Source organism: Geotrypetes seraphini, chromosome 2, assembly GCF_902459505.1.
Source record: "Geotrypetes seraphini chromosome 2, aGeoSer1.1, whole genome shotgun sequence".
Lineage (NCBI taxonomy): Eukaryota > Metazoa > Chordata > Amphibia > Gymnophiona > Dermophiidae > Geotrypetes > Geotrypetes seraphini.
The window spans coordinates 91,568,559-91,585,745 of record NC_047085.1 but is presented as its reverse complement, the minus strand read 5'-3'; the positions used below and the strand labels follow the sequence as shown (position 1 = coordinate 91,585,745).

Sequence of the window (17,187 nt, the reverse complement as noted above, 5' to 3'; positions counted from 1 at the left end):
TTTCTGTGGGGGTCCATGGACTCCTCCTCAAAGCCCCTAAAACAAAAAGTTGCAGTAAATTGAGCCTACTTATTGCTTCCAATTGGTCAAATGCTCCAAATTTTCAAGGTTCAGTTATGGTCTTAGCTGGCAGACCATGGTCATTAGAGTCCTTATCATCTTTAAAATTGTATGTTTCTTTTTTAGAGAGAAATAAAGTTCTGATCCTTAACATTTTTTGATGGATTAAAAGCCAACTTCACTAGTCACAAGGATGATATGATCTTTATATTTATTACTTGGTATACTGCCTTATGAGTAATCACACAAAGCATTTTACAATTAAAATGAAAGAGGAAAAGAACACCTTTATTTAGTAGGACAGAATAGAAAAGCAGAAAAAAAAGAAAAATTTAAAACTACAAGCAGCCGACCTCACAAAGGTCCCATCAAAACTTTATTGAAATGGTAAGTCTTTTAAATCTGATTTGAATTTCAAATGAACCATGAGATGACAAAAATGATGAAGCCAAGGTGTCAAAGAGAGAGGTATGGGAAAGCACACATTTCAAATTCTGTACTTTTTGAAGTTGACTAAATGCATCTCTTTTTTTCTCCTTTCTTCTAGAAAGTGAAGGAGACACACAAACAAATCTAGCAGAGAAAACTATGGATACCCAGAAAGAGCCAGCAAAACAAGAAAGCTAACACTACACTTTGACTTACATAAGCAGCCGCTTATGGTTTTGGGCTGAAAGGCAATAGTGAAATTAATATGGCACAATTGGTAAAAATCAGAAAAAAGAAAATGGCAGTTTTATCTTGTTGGAACCAATTAATTGAGGTGCAAAAAATAAGGACATGGATTATGACAAGAGAGGCTTTTGCACTGCCATTAGGTGAGACTTTGTCACTGACTGAGACGTTTTTATCAAATGGATTTAGCTGCTGACCAGTTGAATAGAATGTAGAGCAAGCTACTAAATCATTCTTGTAGGAACCGACTAACAAAACATCTGAGGGTTAAAGTGTTTCTTTTGTAATGAGCAATGCTTCAAGCTTAATGTTCTCTGGCTAAAGTGTTCACTAAATGCATTATTGAAGAAAAACAAAAGATGTTTTTAGAACTATGCCTCTGTTCATAGGTTCTACTGTTTACAGTGTTTTGTATTATATTTTACAGTTTAGATGCTGTACATTGCCCCTTTTTGAATGCTATTGGAAAAGTTTTCTGTTCTTGTGAATCTTCTACCATTGGTTTGAAAGGGCTTTTTGTGGAGTAATTGATACATTAAACAAACTAACAAAACAAAAAGTTAACTGCTAAGTTGATCCAGCCAAGGAACTTATTCTCATTCGTTTGTAGGTTAACATGTCCTCAAAGTCAACGGATGATTTTAATTCATTGTATTTCATATCTTTGTCAGTTTAGGCTGCCAATGTCATACAATTAGTTTGCTTTGCTCCTTTGAAATATTTTTCCAACTTTAATCAATCACTTTTTTGGAGAATTTTTAAACTTGACACTGGGTCTCTATGATAGCATAAATTCTAAACTTGTAGTCTCCATACTAAACCAAAATACAAATAAAATTAAAATGAAACAATTTTTATTAGTGTCAATAGATTGCTAGTTTCTATTAGTGTGATTGTGAACTCACCAGAGACCTAAACCTAGGCCAGTATTCACTGCTAGGCCTAGGGACCAGTAGTACCCCACTCACCCATGGTGTAGCGTCCTCTCATCTCTCAGTATATATTTCTCTCCCACCTTGCTCAAAGGGTTGCTACTGGCATTGTCTTCAAAACAATTGCTCTTTATGGCTATGAGGTACTCGGTGAGTTGACGTGTACAATGTACAAACTACCATGCTAGTCTTGCGAGACTGCGAATAGTGAAGAAGTTTAGATTCTATATATATCATTAATTGACAGCTACATGACACTAGAAGAAAACAGAACAGTTGACCTGGAGATAGTTTAAGAAGACTCTGGGAAATGTCAGGGGCATTAACAAGCTGGATGAAGTTACAGGGAAATACTTTTAAAACCAATGGAAAGAAATATTTTTTCACTCAGAGAAGGATTAGCTCTGGAATGTGTTGCCAGATGTTGTGGTAAGAGCGGATAGCGTAGCTGGTTTTAAGAAAGGTTTGGACAATTTCCTGGAGGAAAAGTCCATAGTCTGTTATTGAGACTTGCCCTGGATTGGTAGCATGGAATGTTGCTACTATTTGGGTTTTGCCAGGTACTAGTGACCTGGATTGGCAATAGTGAGGATGGGCTTGATGAACCATTGGTCTGACCAAGGAAGGCTATTCTTATGTAAGATTAGGGACATTAATATGCTGGGGGAAGGACCCAGTTCAGAGGAATTGGGGATGATAAGATAGCAGCTGATTGGGAAGAGAGGCTGTTAGGAGTTAAAACTGATTGGGAGAGAGTGTGTACTGAGGCAAAGAAAGTTTTAGGGAAAATATGGGTTGAAGACACGAGAGAGACTGAGGGGCAAAGAGAGGGTCTAGTTAATCAAACTTAATTTTATTTTCACACATTTCTCTAAGAGTACCTGAGCTACTGAACTGGAAATATTGATGAAGATTTTTTTTTCCCAGGGCTCTGGGTATCATCCACTTTATCCATCACTTTTCCTGGCTCTAATGTTTGTCTTTTTGCAAGTGTAGCTTTTGCTTCAGCATATTGAAGATCACTGATTTAGACTTATATTAAGGCACAGTAATTCATACTGCCATACTGTTTGTGTTAACTGACATCAGCCCTGTTATTTTCAAAACAATAATCCATGCTGACTATAGTAGAGTACTACACTTTAGTCTCCTACAATTTGTCCAAAGGGTTCAGAGAAAACAATAGACATCATTTAAGGGTATGTATCAAACTTTTGTTCACATACTCGTATATTAATAAATCTGAAGCAAATTCAGTTATCACAATATTCAGAGTGGCACAAATGAAGGCATCAAATGTGCTATCTAGACTAACGAGTTGGTTCTTTCCCACCCTAAACAGGCCTGCCTCAAGTTCACCAAGTGTTCAGCATTCTATTTTCTGTCTCCTAAATTGTGAAAGGACCTTCCCATTTTCATATGGAATGAACAGTCTTTCTAAATTCAAGAATCTTCTTAAGGCTCATTTTTTCCAAATACTCCTTATTTACTCTGAGTTTGTCACTGCTCTGATTTCTCCCTGCTAGTACTCTAGTTCTGTAACATTACCAGAATGGACATCTCAATTCATAATTCTTTTAATTTAGAACTCGCAACAAGAGAAATAACTTACAGTTCAGCTGCTTATAAAGAATTGTAGTCTGTGCTAACAGGATCCATTTTCAACCTTTTAGGGGGCTGAGAAAAAAGTGAAAACTTGATGAGGTACAGCACTCTTCAAGCATGTGTTTGGATGAATCATTGATTGCTAGTAGCTGTGGTCCCAGAGCAGAGAGGAGTAGAGAGGCACAAGGGGTCTGCTAGGCAAGCAACCAATATGAAGCATTCCATAATTTACAAGGAGCTGTACATGTGCTTTGAAAGAACCTATTACAGAGAGAACTATAATTCTATTACATTGGTATTTGGACGATCAAAAAGACAGGTCATCGTAGTACAATAATCGAACAGGGTTTTAGATGTATCAAAAACTAGTTTAGGCCTTTTCCTTGCCTCTGTGCACCCAGAGTGAAAAGGGGTGTTTTTGGAGGAGTGGGTAAAGCAGGAGGTGGGCGGGATGTATAACGACCTAGACTTAGTCATCCGACAGCCATAATCGAAAACTTTGACAGGTATTCGTTTTGACTTAGACCAAGTCAAAACAGGTATAAGTTCCGGATTGTGCTGGTGCACTGATCACGGCTGCCACGGCAACCCGGTTCCCCCGCCCCCCTAATGATCACAGCAGGAGGGATGCCCAGTCCCTCCTGCCTGAAGCTGCTGTGACCCCCCCCCCCCCCGGAATGTTCCCCAGCAGGAGAGATGCCCAATCCCCTGAACCCTTCCCAATCCCTCCTGCTGACACCCACAACCCCCCCCACACACACACACACACATGTTCCCTGGCAAGAGGGAAGCCAATCCCTCCTGCTGACACCCTCCACCCCCGAAAGCTTCCCCATAAAAGTTTATCACCATCACCCCCAGACCCGCCCCCACGAAAATTCACCGCCACCATCCCTGGACCCCCCCATGAAAGCTCACCCCACCCAGACCCCCCCCCCATTCTAATCTGGGTTTGTTGGTCGGCTGGACGGCTCATGCCTGCATCTAGCCGGCAGGCCTGCCTTTGAAGGGAATAGTGAGCCTGCTCCCGATGCATCTTGGGATTCACCGGAGAGAGGCCTGATTGGCCCAGGTGCTTAAGATGTTAGGCCCATCTCCCAGTGCATTCTGGGATGCACTAGGAGTGGCCTAAGATTCCGGTTGACCAGATCCCTGGGGGGGGTCCAGGGATAGTGGTGGTGAATTTTCAGGGGGGAGGGGGTGGTGGTGAATTTTCAGGAGGCGGGGGATGGCAAGCTTACGGGGAATGGGGGGTGTCGGCAGGAGGGATTGGGCATCCTTCCTGCCGAGGAACATTGGCGGGGGTGGGTGGGTGGGGTGTTGGCAGGAGGGATTGGGCATCCTTCCTGCTGGGGAACATTGGCGTGGGGGGTGTCAGCAGGAAAATTGGGGGAAGGTTCAGGGGATCGCGGCAGGAGAGATTGGGCATCTCTCCTGCCAGGGAACATTGAGGGAGGGTTCAGGGGATCACAGCAGGAGAGATTGGGCATCTCTCCTGCCGGGGAACATTCAGGAGGTGGGGGGGGACTATTCCATGATTCTCTAACCAGCGCTTATGACAGACGCCAGTTAGAGAATCGTGCTTTTAGGTGAATAACTGGTTTCTCCCACGCCTAAAAGGACTTATTTGGAGCGTTTTGGACTTGGGCGATTTTTTTTTTTTTTTTAGAATAGGGCTGAAAGGTAGACTTAGTGGCGGTCTGGGACATTCTAAAAAAAAAAAAAAAATCAACACATTTTGGACGTTTTTTTCAAGAATGGGCCAAAAGGGGACTTAAATGTTGTTTTTGATTATGCCCCTCCATGTGTTCAATCCACACATATTTTTTTCATTTCCTCCCATATAGCATAAGAACATAAGAATTGCCGCTGCTGGGTCAGACCAATGGTCCATCTTGCCCAGCAGTCCGCTCCCATGGTGGCCTCTAGGTCAAAGACCTGAGCCCTAACTGAGTCTAGCCTTACCTGCGTACGTTCTGGTCTAGCAGGAACTTGTCTAACATTGTCTTGAATCCCTGGAGGGTGTTTTCCCCTATGACAGTCTCCAGAAGAGCATTCCAGTTTTCCACCACTCTCTGGGTGAAAAGGAACTTCCTTACATTTGTACAGAATCTATCCCCTTTTAACTTTAGAGAGTGCCCTCTCGTTCTCCCTACCTTGGAGAGGGTGAACAACCTGTCTTTATCTAAGTCTATTCCCTTCATTATCTTGAACTTTTCAATCATGTCTCCTCTCAGTCTCTTCTTTTCAAGGGAGAAAAGGCCCAGTTTCTCTAATCCAGGGGTGGGAAATTCCGGTCCTCGAGGGCCATAATCCAGTCGGGTTTTCAGGATTTCCCCAATGAATATGCATGAGATCTATTTGAATGCACTGCTTTCAATGCATATTCATTGGGGAAATCCTGAAAACCCGACTGGATTATGGCCCTCGAGGACCGGAGTTCCCCATCCCTGCTCTAATCTCTCGCTGTACGACAACTCCTCCAGCCCCTTAACCATTTTAGTCGCTCTTCTCTGGACCCTTTCGAGTAGTACCGTGTCCTCTTCAAATACAGCGACCAATGCTGGACGCAGTATTCCAGGTGGGGGGTCGTACCATGGCCCGGTACAGCAGCATGATAACCTTCTCCGATCTGTTTGTGATCCCCTTCTTAATCATTCCGAGCATTTTGTTCGCCCTTTACGTTGCTGCCACACATTGCAGAACACAGTCCTCTACAGTTTTTTTTTCTTTCTGCAAGCAAAACATGCAGAAGTGTTTCTGATCTGCACTACTTATTTTTCTTATTTTTGACGCAGGTTTGATCCTTTCGGTGGCTTCACTACCCTGAGACTCCCTTAGGGTTTCTCTGCCTGGGAAAGGAAGCAGTTTCCACTGAGCCGGACTGCAACTTCACAGGGAGCCAACCTGCTGTGTGCCATCTCAGAGCTCTGGGTCTGTTTCCTTGGGAGCAAGCTTGCCTTCTGAACTTTTCAGATACTTAAATGCAGGTTGATTGTGTCCTGAGTAAGAGCCCTCGGGGTATCAGGATGCAGGCTTCATTTTCCCACCCCTAATTGCATGTTGAGGTTCTGAGGTTGAAGAGGGTCCTTCTGACTGGCAGCCTGAAGATTCTGAAGACTGGACTGTTTGGTAAAATTCTGAGGCAGAAATTCCTTTCCCTTCACTTCAGCTGCAGAGTGAGAGCTGGCACTGCAGAGACTGCAAGTACAGCCCCATTATTTCCTATGAGAAAATCGGGGAGGTGTCCTCAGTCATTTTGGGGGTATGGTTCAGGTATCCCAGGATTGCAGGGTGAACATGGTCTTAGAGAAGCTTTTTGAGGTGACTTATTTGGGCATCAAGGCTGCAGCGACAGCCTCATTTGCAGCATGTGCCTGTCACACAAGAGTGTTCTGGGTTCCATCGACAGATGAGAATGCCTGCCTTCAGCTGGTCCTGGAGGGAGTGGATTATGTAGCAGTCACCTTGTATGACCTTATAAGAGTTCTGGGCAAGGTCTCGGCTTATGCAAGTGTAGCTCGCAGGACACTTTGGATTGTTCACTAGGCTGGAGATTCAGCCCCTAAAGCAACACTGAGCAGGCTGCCCTTCAAAGGACAAATGTTTTTCAGCAAGGGACTTAATGACCTCCTGGCTAGTGTAGCAGACTACTGTCCTAAGTCTCTTCTGCACAGCAGACTTTGCTGTCCCCCTGTGGAAAGTCGAGGTACTTTTCGTCTCACGCAGGTTACACCAGACTGCCACAGGCTCGTCCTCTCAGAGATCTTCCCAAGGAAACAGACAGCACTATAGCAACCCCAGACACTAGCAGGCTTCATGTTCTCACACAATTCCCTCTTCTAAGAAGTCCCATTAATGCCAGGATTCTCAGCCATGCCTCCTGCATTGGAAGCCAGTTGTTGGTGTTTAAATGGGAACAGATTTCTTTGGACCAATAGGTACTGGACATCACCTGGGAGGGGCACAAGAAAGACTTTTTTTCGTCCCAAGATTTATTTCTGGATTCTCTAGCCAGAAAAACAGTCCAGAGTCCGAGCAACACTGTAATAGCTCTTAGACATTCAAACTGTAGAGCCAGTCCTCAAAGAATCGGGCTCAGGGAAATAATTATACTTTATCATGACAAACAAAGGCTCAGAGGACTAGAGACCCATTCTGGATCTCAAGGCAGTCAATGTATTTCTGAAAATTCTACAGTTTTGAATGGAAACTGTGTGATTGGTCATTCCAGCAGTGACTCCAGGGTAATTTCTAACATCTCTGGATTAGACAAGTTTATCTTCATATTCCCGGAGCACAGGAAGTATCTGCGATTTTGTGTTCTCCAGTAACATTTCTAGTTTGCAGCCCTTCCCTTTGGGCTGGCAACAGCCACCCGCACTTTCACCAAAGTGATGGTGATAGTGACGGCGTACCTCCGCAAAATGGGGGTCAAGTTCATCCCTATCATGTTAGCTGGCTGATCAGGGCTCCATCCAAGCTGGAGTACGAGCAGGCAGTGGGGACCATGGTGTCTCTGCTGCAATGTTTGGGCTGGATTGTCAATTTCAAGAAGAGCCAACTAATGCCATCTCAGACACTGGAATATTTGGAAGTTCAGTTCAACATGATGCGAGGTCATGTTTTTCTTCCTGAGCCACGCAAATAGAAGCTCCAAAAATGGATCATGGATTTCTTAGCGCTTCCGACCCCCACTGCCTGGCATTATCTACAGATATTGGGTTTCATGGCAGCCTCCCTGAAGGTTGTGCCCTGGTCCAGGGCACAAATGCAGCCTCTACTGGAGGCCCTCCTATCTCGGTGGCCTCCTCAGCATCATCCCCTTCAGATGCCACTCCCCTGGATAGAGACAGCAAGGAGCAGCCTATGCTGGTGGATTAAGGGAGAAGCCCTGTCGAAGGGCATGCCCATTCAAATCAAGGAGCAGATAACGCTCATGACCAACACAAGTCTTTCCTGCTGGGGAGCTCATTGCAGAGATCGGTTCATCCAGGGCTGGTGGACTCACCATCACAAGGGGTGGTTGATCAACCATCTGGAGCTTCGAGCTTTGAAAGCTCTAGAAAATATCCTGGAAAGAAAAGTGGTAAGGATGTTTTCCGACAATGCCACATGCCACTACATTTGTAAAGGGGGGGGGGGGGGGCAACAGAGTGCTCTCTTGAGTTGGGAGGCACAGATGCTATACCTGTGGGCAGAAATTCACCTTTTAGGCTCTCTCCGCAGCACACGTGGCCGCAGTGGAAAATGTGCAAGCTGACTGCTCAGTTGCCAAGACCTGGACCCAGGAGAGTATAGTCTTTCTTTCTCACAGTGAGCGTTCCATCTCATTGTGTGTCATTGGGGCAAACTAATGATAGACCTGATGGCTTCAGCTTCTTCAGTCTCAGATCAGAGCCAGGAAGCTTAGGTCTAGACACGTTGGTTCCATTTCATCATTTTGTAGGCCAAGAGCACAATCTCACACCTTAAAGGGGACAGACAATAAATATTCTATACAATAAATAGCCAGCTTCCATGAATTGGGGGTAAAAATAGCCTTTAAAGAGTGAGGAGTAGTTGCTTCTAGATAATCAGGTTGCCTCTGAACTATGCATGGCCTGTGAGTTCTTTATTTGATCTGTCCTATTTTATATTGGTGTTTTAATGTGTTATTTTAAGTTGTATCAATTTTTATTGAACAAACTGCAGGAATAAACACAATACAACAAATAGAAACAAGTTGTTAAAAGTTTTCAACAAAAACAAGTCAAACCCCTATCTTCTTTTATCCATTGGTATATAGAGCTGATGTGCTTGGGTTCATATAGCCCACCAACTTAATTTTAGAGATTGTACACTGCTTAGATCTACATGTTTGGTATATGTGGTATAATAAGTTTAATAAACTACTACTACTATTAATCACTTATATAACACTGAAAGGCGTATGCAGCACTATGCATTTTGACATTTATCCCAGGACAAGCAGGTAGCATATTCTCACATTTGGGTGATGTCATCCTTGGATCCCTGGTACGGACAGCTGCAAAAGTGCATTGGCACTTCAAGAACTTTAGAAAGTTTGGGACTGACCGCACCACACATGCGTCAAGATAAGAAAATTGGGTCATTAAGGCATAGACAGGGGGTGGGTAAGCAGAGTGGGCAGACTTGATGGGCTGTAGCCCTTTTCTGCCGTCATCTTCTATGTTTCTATGTTTCTGCCCGATGTAGGCACGGCTCCTCAGTCCTTAGTTTTTCATGGAGCTAAGAAGTTGTGCTCTTGAACATTTGTTCGTTTTTCAGCCTTTGCCTTCCTGCTTTCACATTACTTTTCTTTCTTTTATTATCTCTAGTTCTTTTAAAAAAATAAAGGGAACTCAGAAGAATTTTTTCTTCCCAGTTTTCGCCTTCAAGCGTTTTTAAGGGGGGGGGGTCTTTTTTCTCACCTCAGCCATTGAGTTCAATTTGGCTGAGGCGTTTTTCCCATCCATGTCCTGCCCATTAATGGGGTTTTAAAAGTGCGACAGGTGCCAACAGACAATTTTGATCACCGATCTCCACAATTGGTGTATACAATGCTTTGGCCCGGAACTTCACATCGAGTCCTGCGCACATTGTTCCACTCTTCAAAAATGCACCATTAACAGCCGCATTTTACAGCAGGAGAAGTTGTTTGATGTCAGCATGGAGGTTGCTGATACATCACATGCATCGACGTCGAAGCCCTCAACGTCAAAGACACAGACATTGACTCCAGTGTCGCATATCATTGCTCCTGGTAAGCCAGCTAAAAAGCTACCAGCTTTACCTGCTTTCAGAAATCGGCCTTGATCAAATTGTTCTAGACTGGTTTGACAAATTTCTATCTTCTCGCTCTTATTCAGTCAATCTGAAAGGCTCCAATTCAAAATCACAGAGAGCCCTCTGTGGTGTCCCCCAGTGCTCTCCATTGTCTCCAATCTTATTTAACATCTACACGAGTTCATTGAAACATTACAATTTGAATATCTGAGAAACTTTACTAACATATGCTGATTACTTGAGGTTGATCCACATCTCAATAATTTGATACCCAATATTAACCATTGTATTACTAAACTTCAGTCTTGGGCGACAATGGTCCAGATGAATTAAATGCTGCAAAGACTAAGCTTTTATGGCTTGGCCCATAGTTAGATTCTCTCCCTTCTGCTGTGATCTTAGACTCAGGAGAATCTTTGAAAATTGAGTTTTCCTCGTTAATACTAGATATTGTTATCGATTCTTCACTTACCGTATTTGCCGGCGTATAAGATGACTTTTTAGTACCTTAAAATCCTCCCCAAAGTCGGGGGTCGTCTTATACGCCGGGTACAGTTTACATGCCCTTACTTGCGGGGCTGGATGTACTCAGTCGCGCGACTCTTCTTCTCCCTACCTTCTCTGCTTGCAGCACAGAGCCGAACGGAAGTCTTCCCGACGTCAGCGCTGACGTCGGAGGGGAGGGAGGGCTTAAACAAAGCCATCCCTCCCTCCGACGTCAGCGCTGACGTCGGGAAGACTTCCGTTCGGCTCTGTGCTGCAGGCATGGCAGGTAAGGAGAAGGAGAGTAGCCTCGCGGTACCAAGAGAGAGGGGCGGCCGCCCCGTCCCGGTTGCAGCACAGCCGGCCAGGTTCCCTTACTTTTGTGGCACTTCCCCGACCGACCGATAACAGCCCGGGTCCGACAATCCTCCCTGCCCTGTAGCCGCGAATCTAAATACCTTCTTACAGCAGCTGTAAGAAGGTAATTTAGATTCGCGGTTAAGGGCAGGGAGGTTTGTCGGACCGGGGCTGTTGTCGGTCGGTCGGGGAAGTGCCACAAAAGTAAGGGAACCTGGCCGGCTGTGCTGCACCCGGGGCGGTAGAGAAGGTGTGCGGAAGAAGGGGTCGTCTTATACGGCGAGTATAACACAAAACTCTATTTTTTAACTAAAAGTTGGGGGGTCGTCTTATACGCCCAGTCGTCCTATACGCCGGCAAATACGGTACATTTAAGGACCAACTAAACTTGCTTATTAAAAAGTGTTTTTTTCAGCCTCCGTGCTCTGAGAAGAGTGAGAGCACTTTTTCACCAATAACACTTCTCTGTATTGGTTCGTTAAATCATTTTGTCAAGACTGGATTATTGCAATTCAGTGTATTTGGGTCTTTCAAAGGTCAGTCTGCATAGACTTCAATTAATACAGAAAACTGCAGCTAAACTTATCTTCAGTAAGAATAAATTTGATCATATAACCCCTCTGCTCAAGGAATTACATTGGTTTCCAGTGTATCTCAGAATTCAATTTTAGCGCATTTCTATTGCATTTAAGATCCTATTTGGCAATTTTGCCACTTTGATTCCTTTAGACTGGAATGTTCATAGATCTCATCTTGCCAGAAGTTCTCAAAAATTAAAACTTACATTTCCCTCTCTCAGTGGTAAAAACAGAGCCTTTAATAGATTTACTTATTATTTTGCTTTTAAATTAACCAAATTCTGGAATGCTTTACCACTTACATTAAGAAGTTTAGGTTCTTTTGCTTCATTCCGGAAAGTTCTGAAAACTTTTTTGTTTGCTAAACATTTTGGACATTAACTATTTCACTCTACTTATTCTTGTCAAATTTATGTATTATGTTTTACATTATTGTAAATCGAGTTGAGCTCCTCTTGGTTGATGACTCGGTCTATAAAACTAAGTTTTAGTTTAGTTTTTTAGTTTAGCTTCCCAGATAGGGTCACAGGTCATTATGGCATCAAGTGCAATCATGCCAACTAAGCGAAGACCCCCCCCCCATGCGACTCATTTCCAAATCGAGGGGTGCCTCAACATCCAAGTCATTCTCTCTGGAGAGAGTCGTGGCACTGTTGGTAGCGGTGACAAAACCACAGGTACCGGTACTTACTTTCCAAGAGAAGCTCAATGCTTTCTTTTGTGCAGAGTATGGAGATTTGTTTCGGCTTATAACACCGACTCCTGACTAGCCCAGCCCGAGCGTCGCATCACACAGGATGCCGGTACCACCACTGCTTCATTGATGCATCATCATCATGGCTCTCGACACTGGTCATCATCCAGCCATGCATCGAAGCATCGTGCCTCCATTCACCGCTTCAGTTCATCGAAGCATTGTTCTTCTCCTTGATGTTTTCAGTCTAGCAAGTGTTCTTGCGAGTTGAAACATGCTTCTCCCAAGCATCCAGAGAAATGCAAACATCCTGCATCGCTTTTCTCATCAGACAGGCACTGTTCCAAGTGGCAGAATCGATCTCCATCACTGCTTATTGACTCTGATCTTCAAATGGATTTTAATATTGATGTTTCTCATTCGACCACAGAGACCTATGACTCTCCTAGAGACGCATCTCCTACAAAAGACCTTCCTTCACTCGCTTCATTTGACAGTTGGGCAAGGATCTGTCTATCCAGCTAGAAGCAGATTCCAAATACAGCGCTGAATTTTTGGAAACTATGGACTATGATCAACTTCCTAAGGAGCTTATCAAACTTCCTTTGCATGGAATCCTGAGATACACCCTTTATAAAAATTGGGAATCTCCTCTCTCACTTCCTGTTGCTCCCAGGAAACTGGACTCCCTCTACAGCAGGGGTGCCCACACTTTTTGGGCTTGCGAGCTACTTTTAAAATGACCAAGTCAAAATGATCTACCAACAATAAAAATGCTAAACATATATATATTTATATATATATATATATATACACACACACCGAGTGTACTTTGTATTTATGTTCAAATATTTTTTTATTATACAGCCCCCCTCCCCCGAAGGCCTGACCCCCCCTGAAGGTCTGCACATTCCCCCTCAAAGTTGACTCCCCCCCTGAAGGCCTGCACTACCCCTTGAAGGACTGCACTCCCCCCTCCCCCCCCCCCCGAAGGCCTACCCTCCCCACATCCATTTACCTAATTCCAGCAGGGAGCAGTCTGCAGAGAGGATCGCTGGTACTTTAGCGATCCTTGCAGGTTGCCATAGGCCTCAGGAGCTGTCTTTCCTCTGCCCCAAGCCTGTCTCTGACTTAGAGGAGGGGCAGGACCACGGCAGAGGGAAGACAGCTCCTGAGGCCTATGGCAACCTGTAAGAATTGCTAAAGTGCCACCGGCCGTCTCCCATTCGTCCCCTTTGGAGATCCCCACAGGAATAAGGAAGTTAAATTAATAGAATACTTAGGCACAGAAAAACAAAGAAATACTTCCAAGAACTGCCCCATAAGAACTGCCTGTCACAATGCTCATTAGTGGAACTGAATAAAAGACAAGTACAATGGATTTAGAAGGGGGACGATCCGCCCGGGTGCACGGCTTGGAGGGGTGCACAGCCGGCCAGGTCCGAGTCATCCTGCCTTTCTTTTCCCCCGGTCCGCGCTCGGGGCTTGCGCCTGCCTGGTCCCGTGCCGACGCTCGAATGGTGCCGTCAACTCCCGCGAGTCTCGCGATAACCAACAGCACCATTTGGGTGGCGGGTGAGAGCCCCGTGCGCAGACCAGTAGAAAGGAAGGGCAGGAGGACCTGGACGGCTGTGCATCCCTCCAAGCCGTGCACCCGGGGCGGGGGCGGACCACCCCACCTCGGTACGCCACTGATTGGGAGGCCGATTTTGGGGTTTTTAAAATTGTATATCGGGCAGCATTAGGCCTCGCTCTTACCTCAATCATTACAGGCGCTTCTATTTCTTGTGATGCGCTGAGCTCCGTCCCCCACCGACCTTCACCCCGCCCTTCCAGCACTCTGATTGCCAGCGTTCTTTAAGAGGCGGGCCAGTCAGGAGGGGAAAAAAAGAGAAGGGAAGAAGGGAACCTGCTGTGTGATCGACTGGGGTCGCCTGAGCGAACGACCTGTCGATCGCGATCGATGCGTTGGGCACCCCTGCTCTACAGGATTATCCACAGTCCAGGTTTTGACAAACCTCAACTGTTGTATCAGTCTTTGGTGGTGGAGTCCACATTGAAAAAGGCAGCCATTTCCTGTGAGCGATCTGCACGGGGTATGAGCGTGGGAAGATCGCTCCTGTCCTGAAAACCCACTAGACCACCAGGTAAGGCTTAGGGGAGGGGGGGGGGGCTTACAGGGCTTAAAATAGTCTGAAAAATGAAAAAGCATTTTTTGTTTTAAAACTGCGAATAATCGAATCTGTAGATACGGAAACTGTGAATATGGAGGGGGAAGTGTAGTTCAAGACAGCATAAATGGAAAACACTTTCAATTACAGTACATCTCAGAAGCTATAGTTCATCGGAGCTCTGTTCGAAACAACTCAACTCAGGGCATTTCTTCCTCAACAACGTCAAGACGCTTTAATCCAACTCTGTCATCGAATCGCCCAGCTTCAATCAATTTAAGCCAGGTGCATGATGGTTCTTCTGGGTCATATGGCTTCCACAGTCCACGTGACTCCCCTTTCAAAGCTTCATCTCCAAATGCCTCAATGGTTTCTGGCTTCACAGTGGTCTCAGATGTGGTGAATGAACTCTTCCAATATTTCCAGATGTCTTTTGTTTCACATACCTCCTCATCAAAAAGTTCTGATCCCGGATTCATCATCCTAGGCTTGGGAAGCTCATCTGGATGGCCTTTGCACTCAAGGTTACTGGTCGCCCAGAGAATGTCGCTTTCACATAAATCTCTTGGAACTCAGCAGTTTACTATGCTGTCAGAACTTTTCAACATTTAGTAGTCAATCATGTCCTAGTCCGCACGGACAATCAAGTCGCCATGTATTATATAAACAAGCAAGGAGTGACAGGTTCTCTCCTCTGTCAGGAGGCTCAGATCTGGCTTTGGTCAATTGCTCGCAACATCTTTCTCAAGACAATCTATATTCAGGGAGAACAGAACTTCTTAGCAGACAAACTCAGCAAAATTCTTCAACCTCATGAATGAACGCTCAATTCAGCAGCTCTCCATCCCATTTTCTCTCAATGGGGGACTTCTCAAGTGGATTTGTTTGCATCCCCCCCACAATAACAAGTTGCCCAGTTCTGCTCCAGACTATACTCTCCTCATCGTCTGTAGGCGGATGCTTTTCTTCTGAACTGGACGCTCAAGTTTATGCATTTCTACCCATCCCTTTTATTCTCAAGACACTTGTCAAAGCCAAGCAGGAGTCGGCCACTATGATACTTATAGATCCTCAGTGGCCCAGACAGCCTTGGTTCTCCCTTCTACTTCAACTCAGTATCAAGGAGCCAGTACCTCTCCCAATTTTTTCTTCTCTTCTCACGCAGAGTCAGTTGCAAACTTTCTAAAGTTCTTAAAGTGCCGATGCACTTTTGCAGCTGTCTGTACCGGGACTCCATGGATGATGTCACCCATATATGAGAATATCTATTATTTATGTGTGATATCATAAATCAGGTCTATTTGCATGTAAATTTGGTGGTGACTTTGGCTTAACTGCTAGTGCGTACTGTCAGTGGTGATGTTCAGATCAGCTTGAATTGTGTTGACTTAAGGAACTTCGTTACAGATCTACTGACGTTCTTATGTAAGTGTGCAGGAGGGTCTAGAATGCTGTTTGCAATCAGGGTGATTGGGCTATATTATAATAGTGCGTTGGCACCTGTATTGTCCCTGTTTATTAGCAACCAATAATAAAAACCATGTGTGAAGCAGTCTTCTCATAAAAGCATGTAGCAAATAATAGACTCAACACAGACCGTGTTTCAGCTATAGTGCCTGCATCAGGAGTCCCTAAAAAGTAAATAACCAAAATTAAATACAAATCCATGAGTGTACTGAGCACAAAGCGTTACTCTTGAAAAAAATTTTGGAGTCAGTGTCAAGTCCATGATTTGCTACATTCTTTTATGATTGACAAGACTGCTTCACACCTGGATTTTATTATTGGTTGCTAATAAGGGTTTTGAAGACCAGGCATGCTTTGCTCTTTTGTTTTGGACTTGGCTGCTATTTCTGCAGAGGTGACGTTCTCTTTTGTGGTTACCTGTATTGACTCTAACATCTCATACCAGGATGCTTAGCCAAAGATCTTGGATATCTAGCCTATGATACTGTGGGGCTCTCAGAACACTAAAGAGCTGACCTACTTGTCCAACCCTATACTAGAGTTTTGAGACTGACAACCAGACCTTGGGAAGAAGCTGTTGTGGTGGTTGCACAAATATTAGCCATAGGGGAGGACAGCTGGGAAAAGGTGTTTCAAGTTAAATATTAGGAATGTGCAAAATAGCTGTTTTGTTATATAAAAGGGCTCTTAAGTAGTTTGCCAAAGTGACATCATTGAACCTCTCTTTTGCCACATAGAAGGATGGGGTTTGGACTGTTATATAACAGGTTGGTTATTCTCTCAAACTTAGAGAGAACCTCATTGTTTATGTCTGCAGATTGTAGTCAACTTTCCCCATATACCGTATTTTTCACTCTATAAGACACACCCTCCTATAGACGAGGAAAAACCAAGAAAAAAAAAATTCTGAACCAAATGGTGTACCCTGTCCCACCGTCCTTCTTAAACAAAGCTCAGAGCAGTCTGCAACACACTTGATAGCATGCAAAAAAAAAAAACCTCAAACACCAATACAAAACAGATATTCCAACAAATAACACAAAATGAGAAATACTGTACCCCATCCAACAAAAATGGCAACCACCTTGAATTCAGCGTTGAAATTTGCACTTCAATTAATAGTGGCCAATGTGAGTAGTGTTTCTTTTTGGGGGACCCAGACATGCCATGTTTCAGATGCTACTTTGCATTTGAGGTGTTTGTCTGAGTACATTGTAGCGCGTATTCTATTCTTGCTACTCCAGTGTACACACCTTTTATATTTGCGGGGGTTAGGGATACAGTCCCCTCACGAATACTATGTATTCATGAATAATTCCTACTATTTATCATTTTGAAAATGCTGAAAGGTGTGGATTTAATATGTAATAGAAGGT

General features: G+C 44.3%; 1 protein-coding gene across 6 annotated transcripts in view; it reads left to right on the top strand.

Moving 5' to 3' along the window:
- Window positions 1-1,602, top strand: part of PKIA (cAMP-dependent protein kinase inhibitor alpha) — a 53,015-nt gene extending 51,413 nt beyond the window's left edge. For all 6 annotated transcript variants that reach the window (XM_033930278.1, XM_033930280.1, XM_033930279.1 and 3 more), the window contains one exon: window positions 608-1,602. In XM_033930278.1, the coding sequence (XP_033786169.1) occupies window positions 608-687 (80 nt within the window). In that variant the 3' untranslated portion in view covers window positions 688-1,602. The remainder of the gene's footprint in view (window positions 1-607) is intronic.
- The last annotated feature ends 15,585 nt before the right edge of the window (window positions 1,603-17,187 follow it).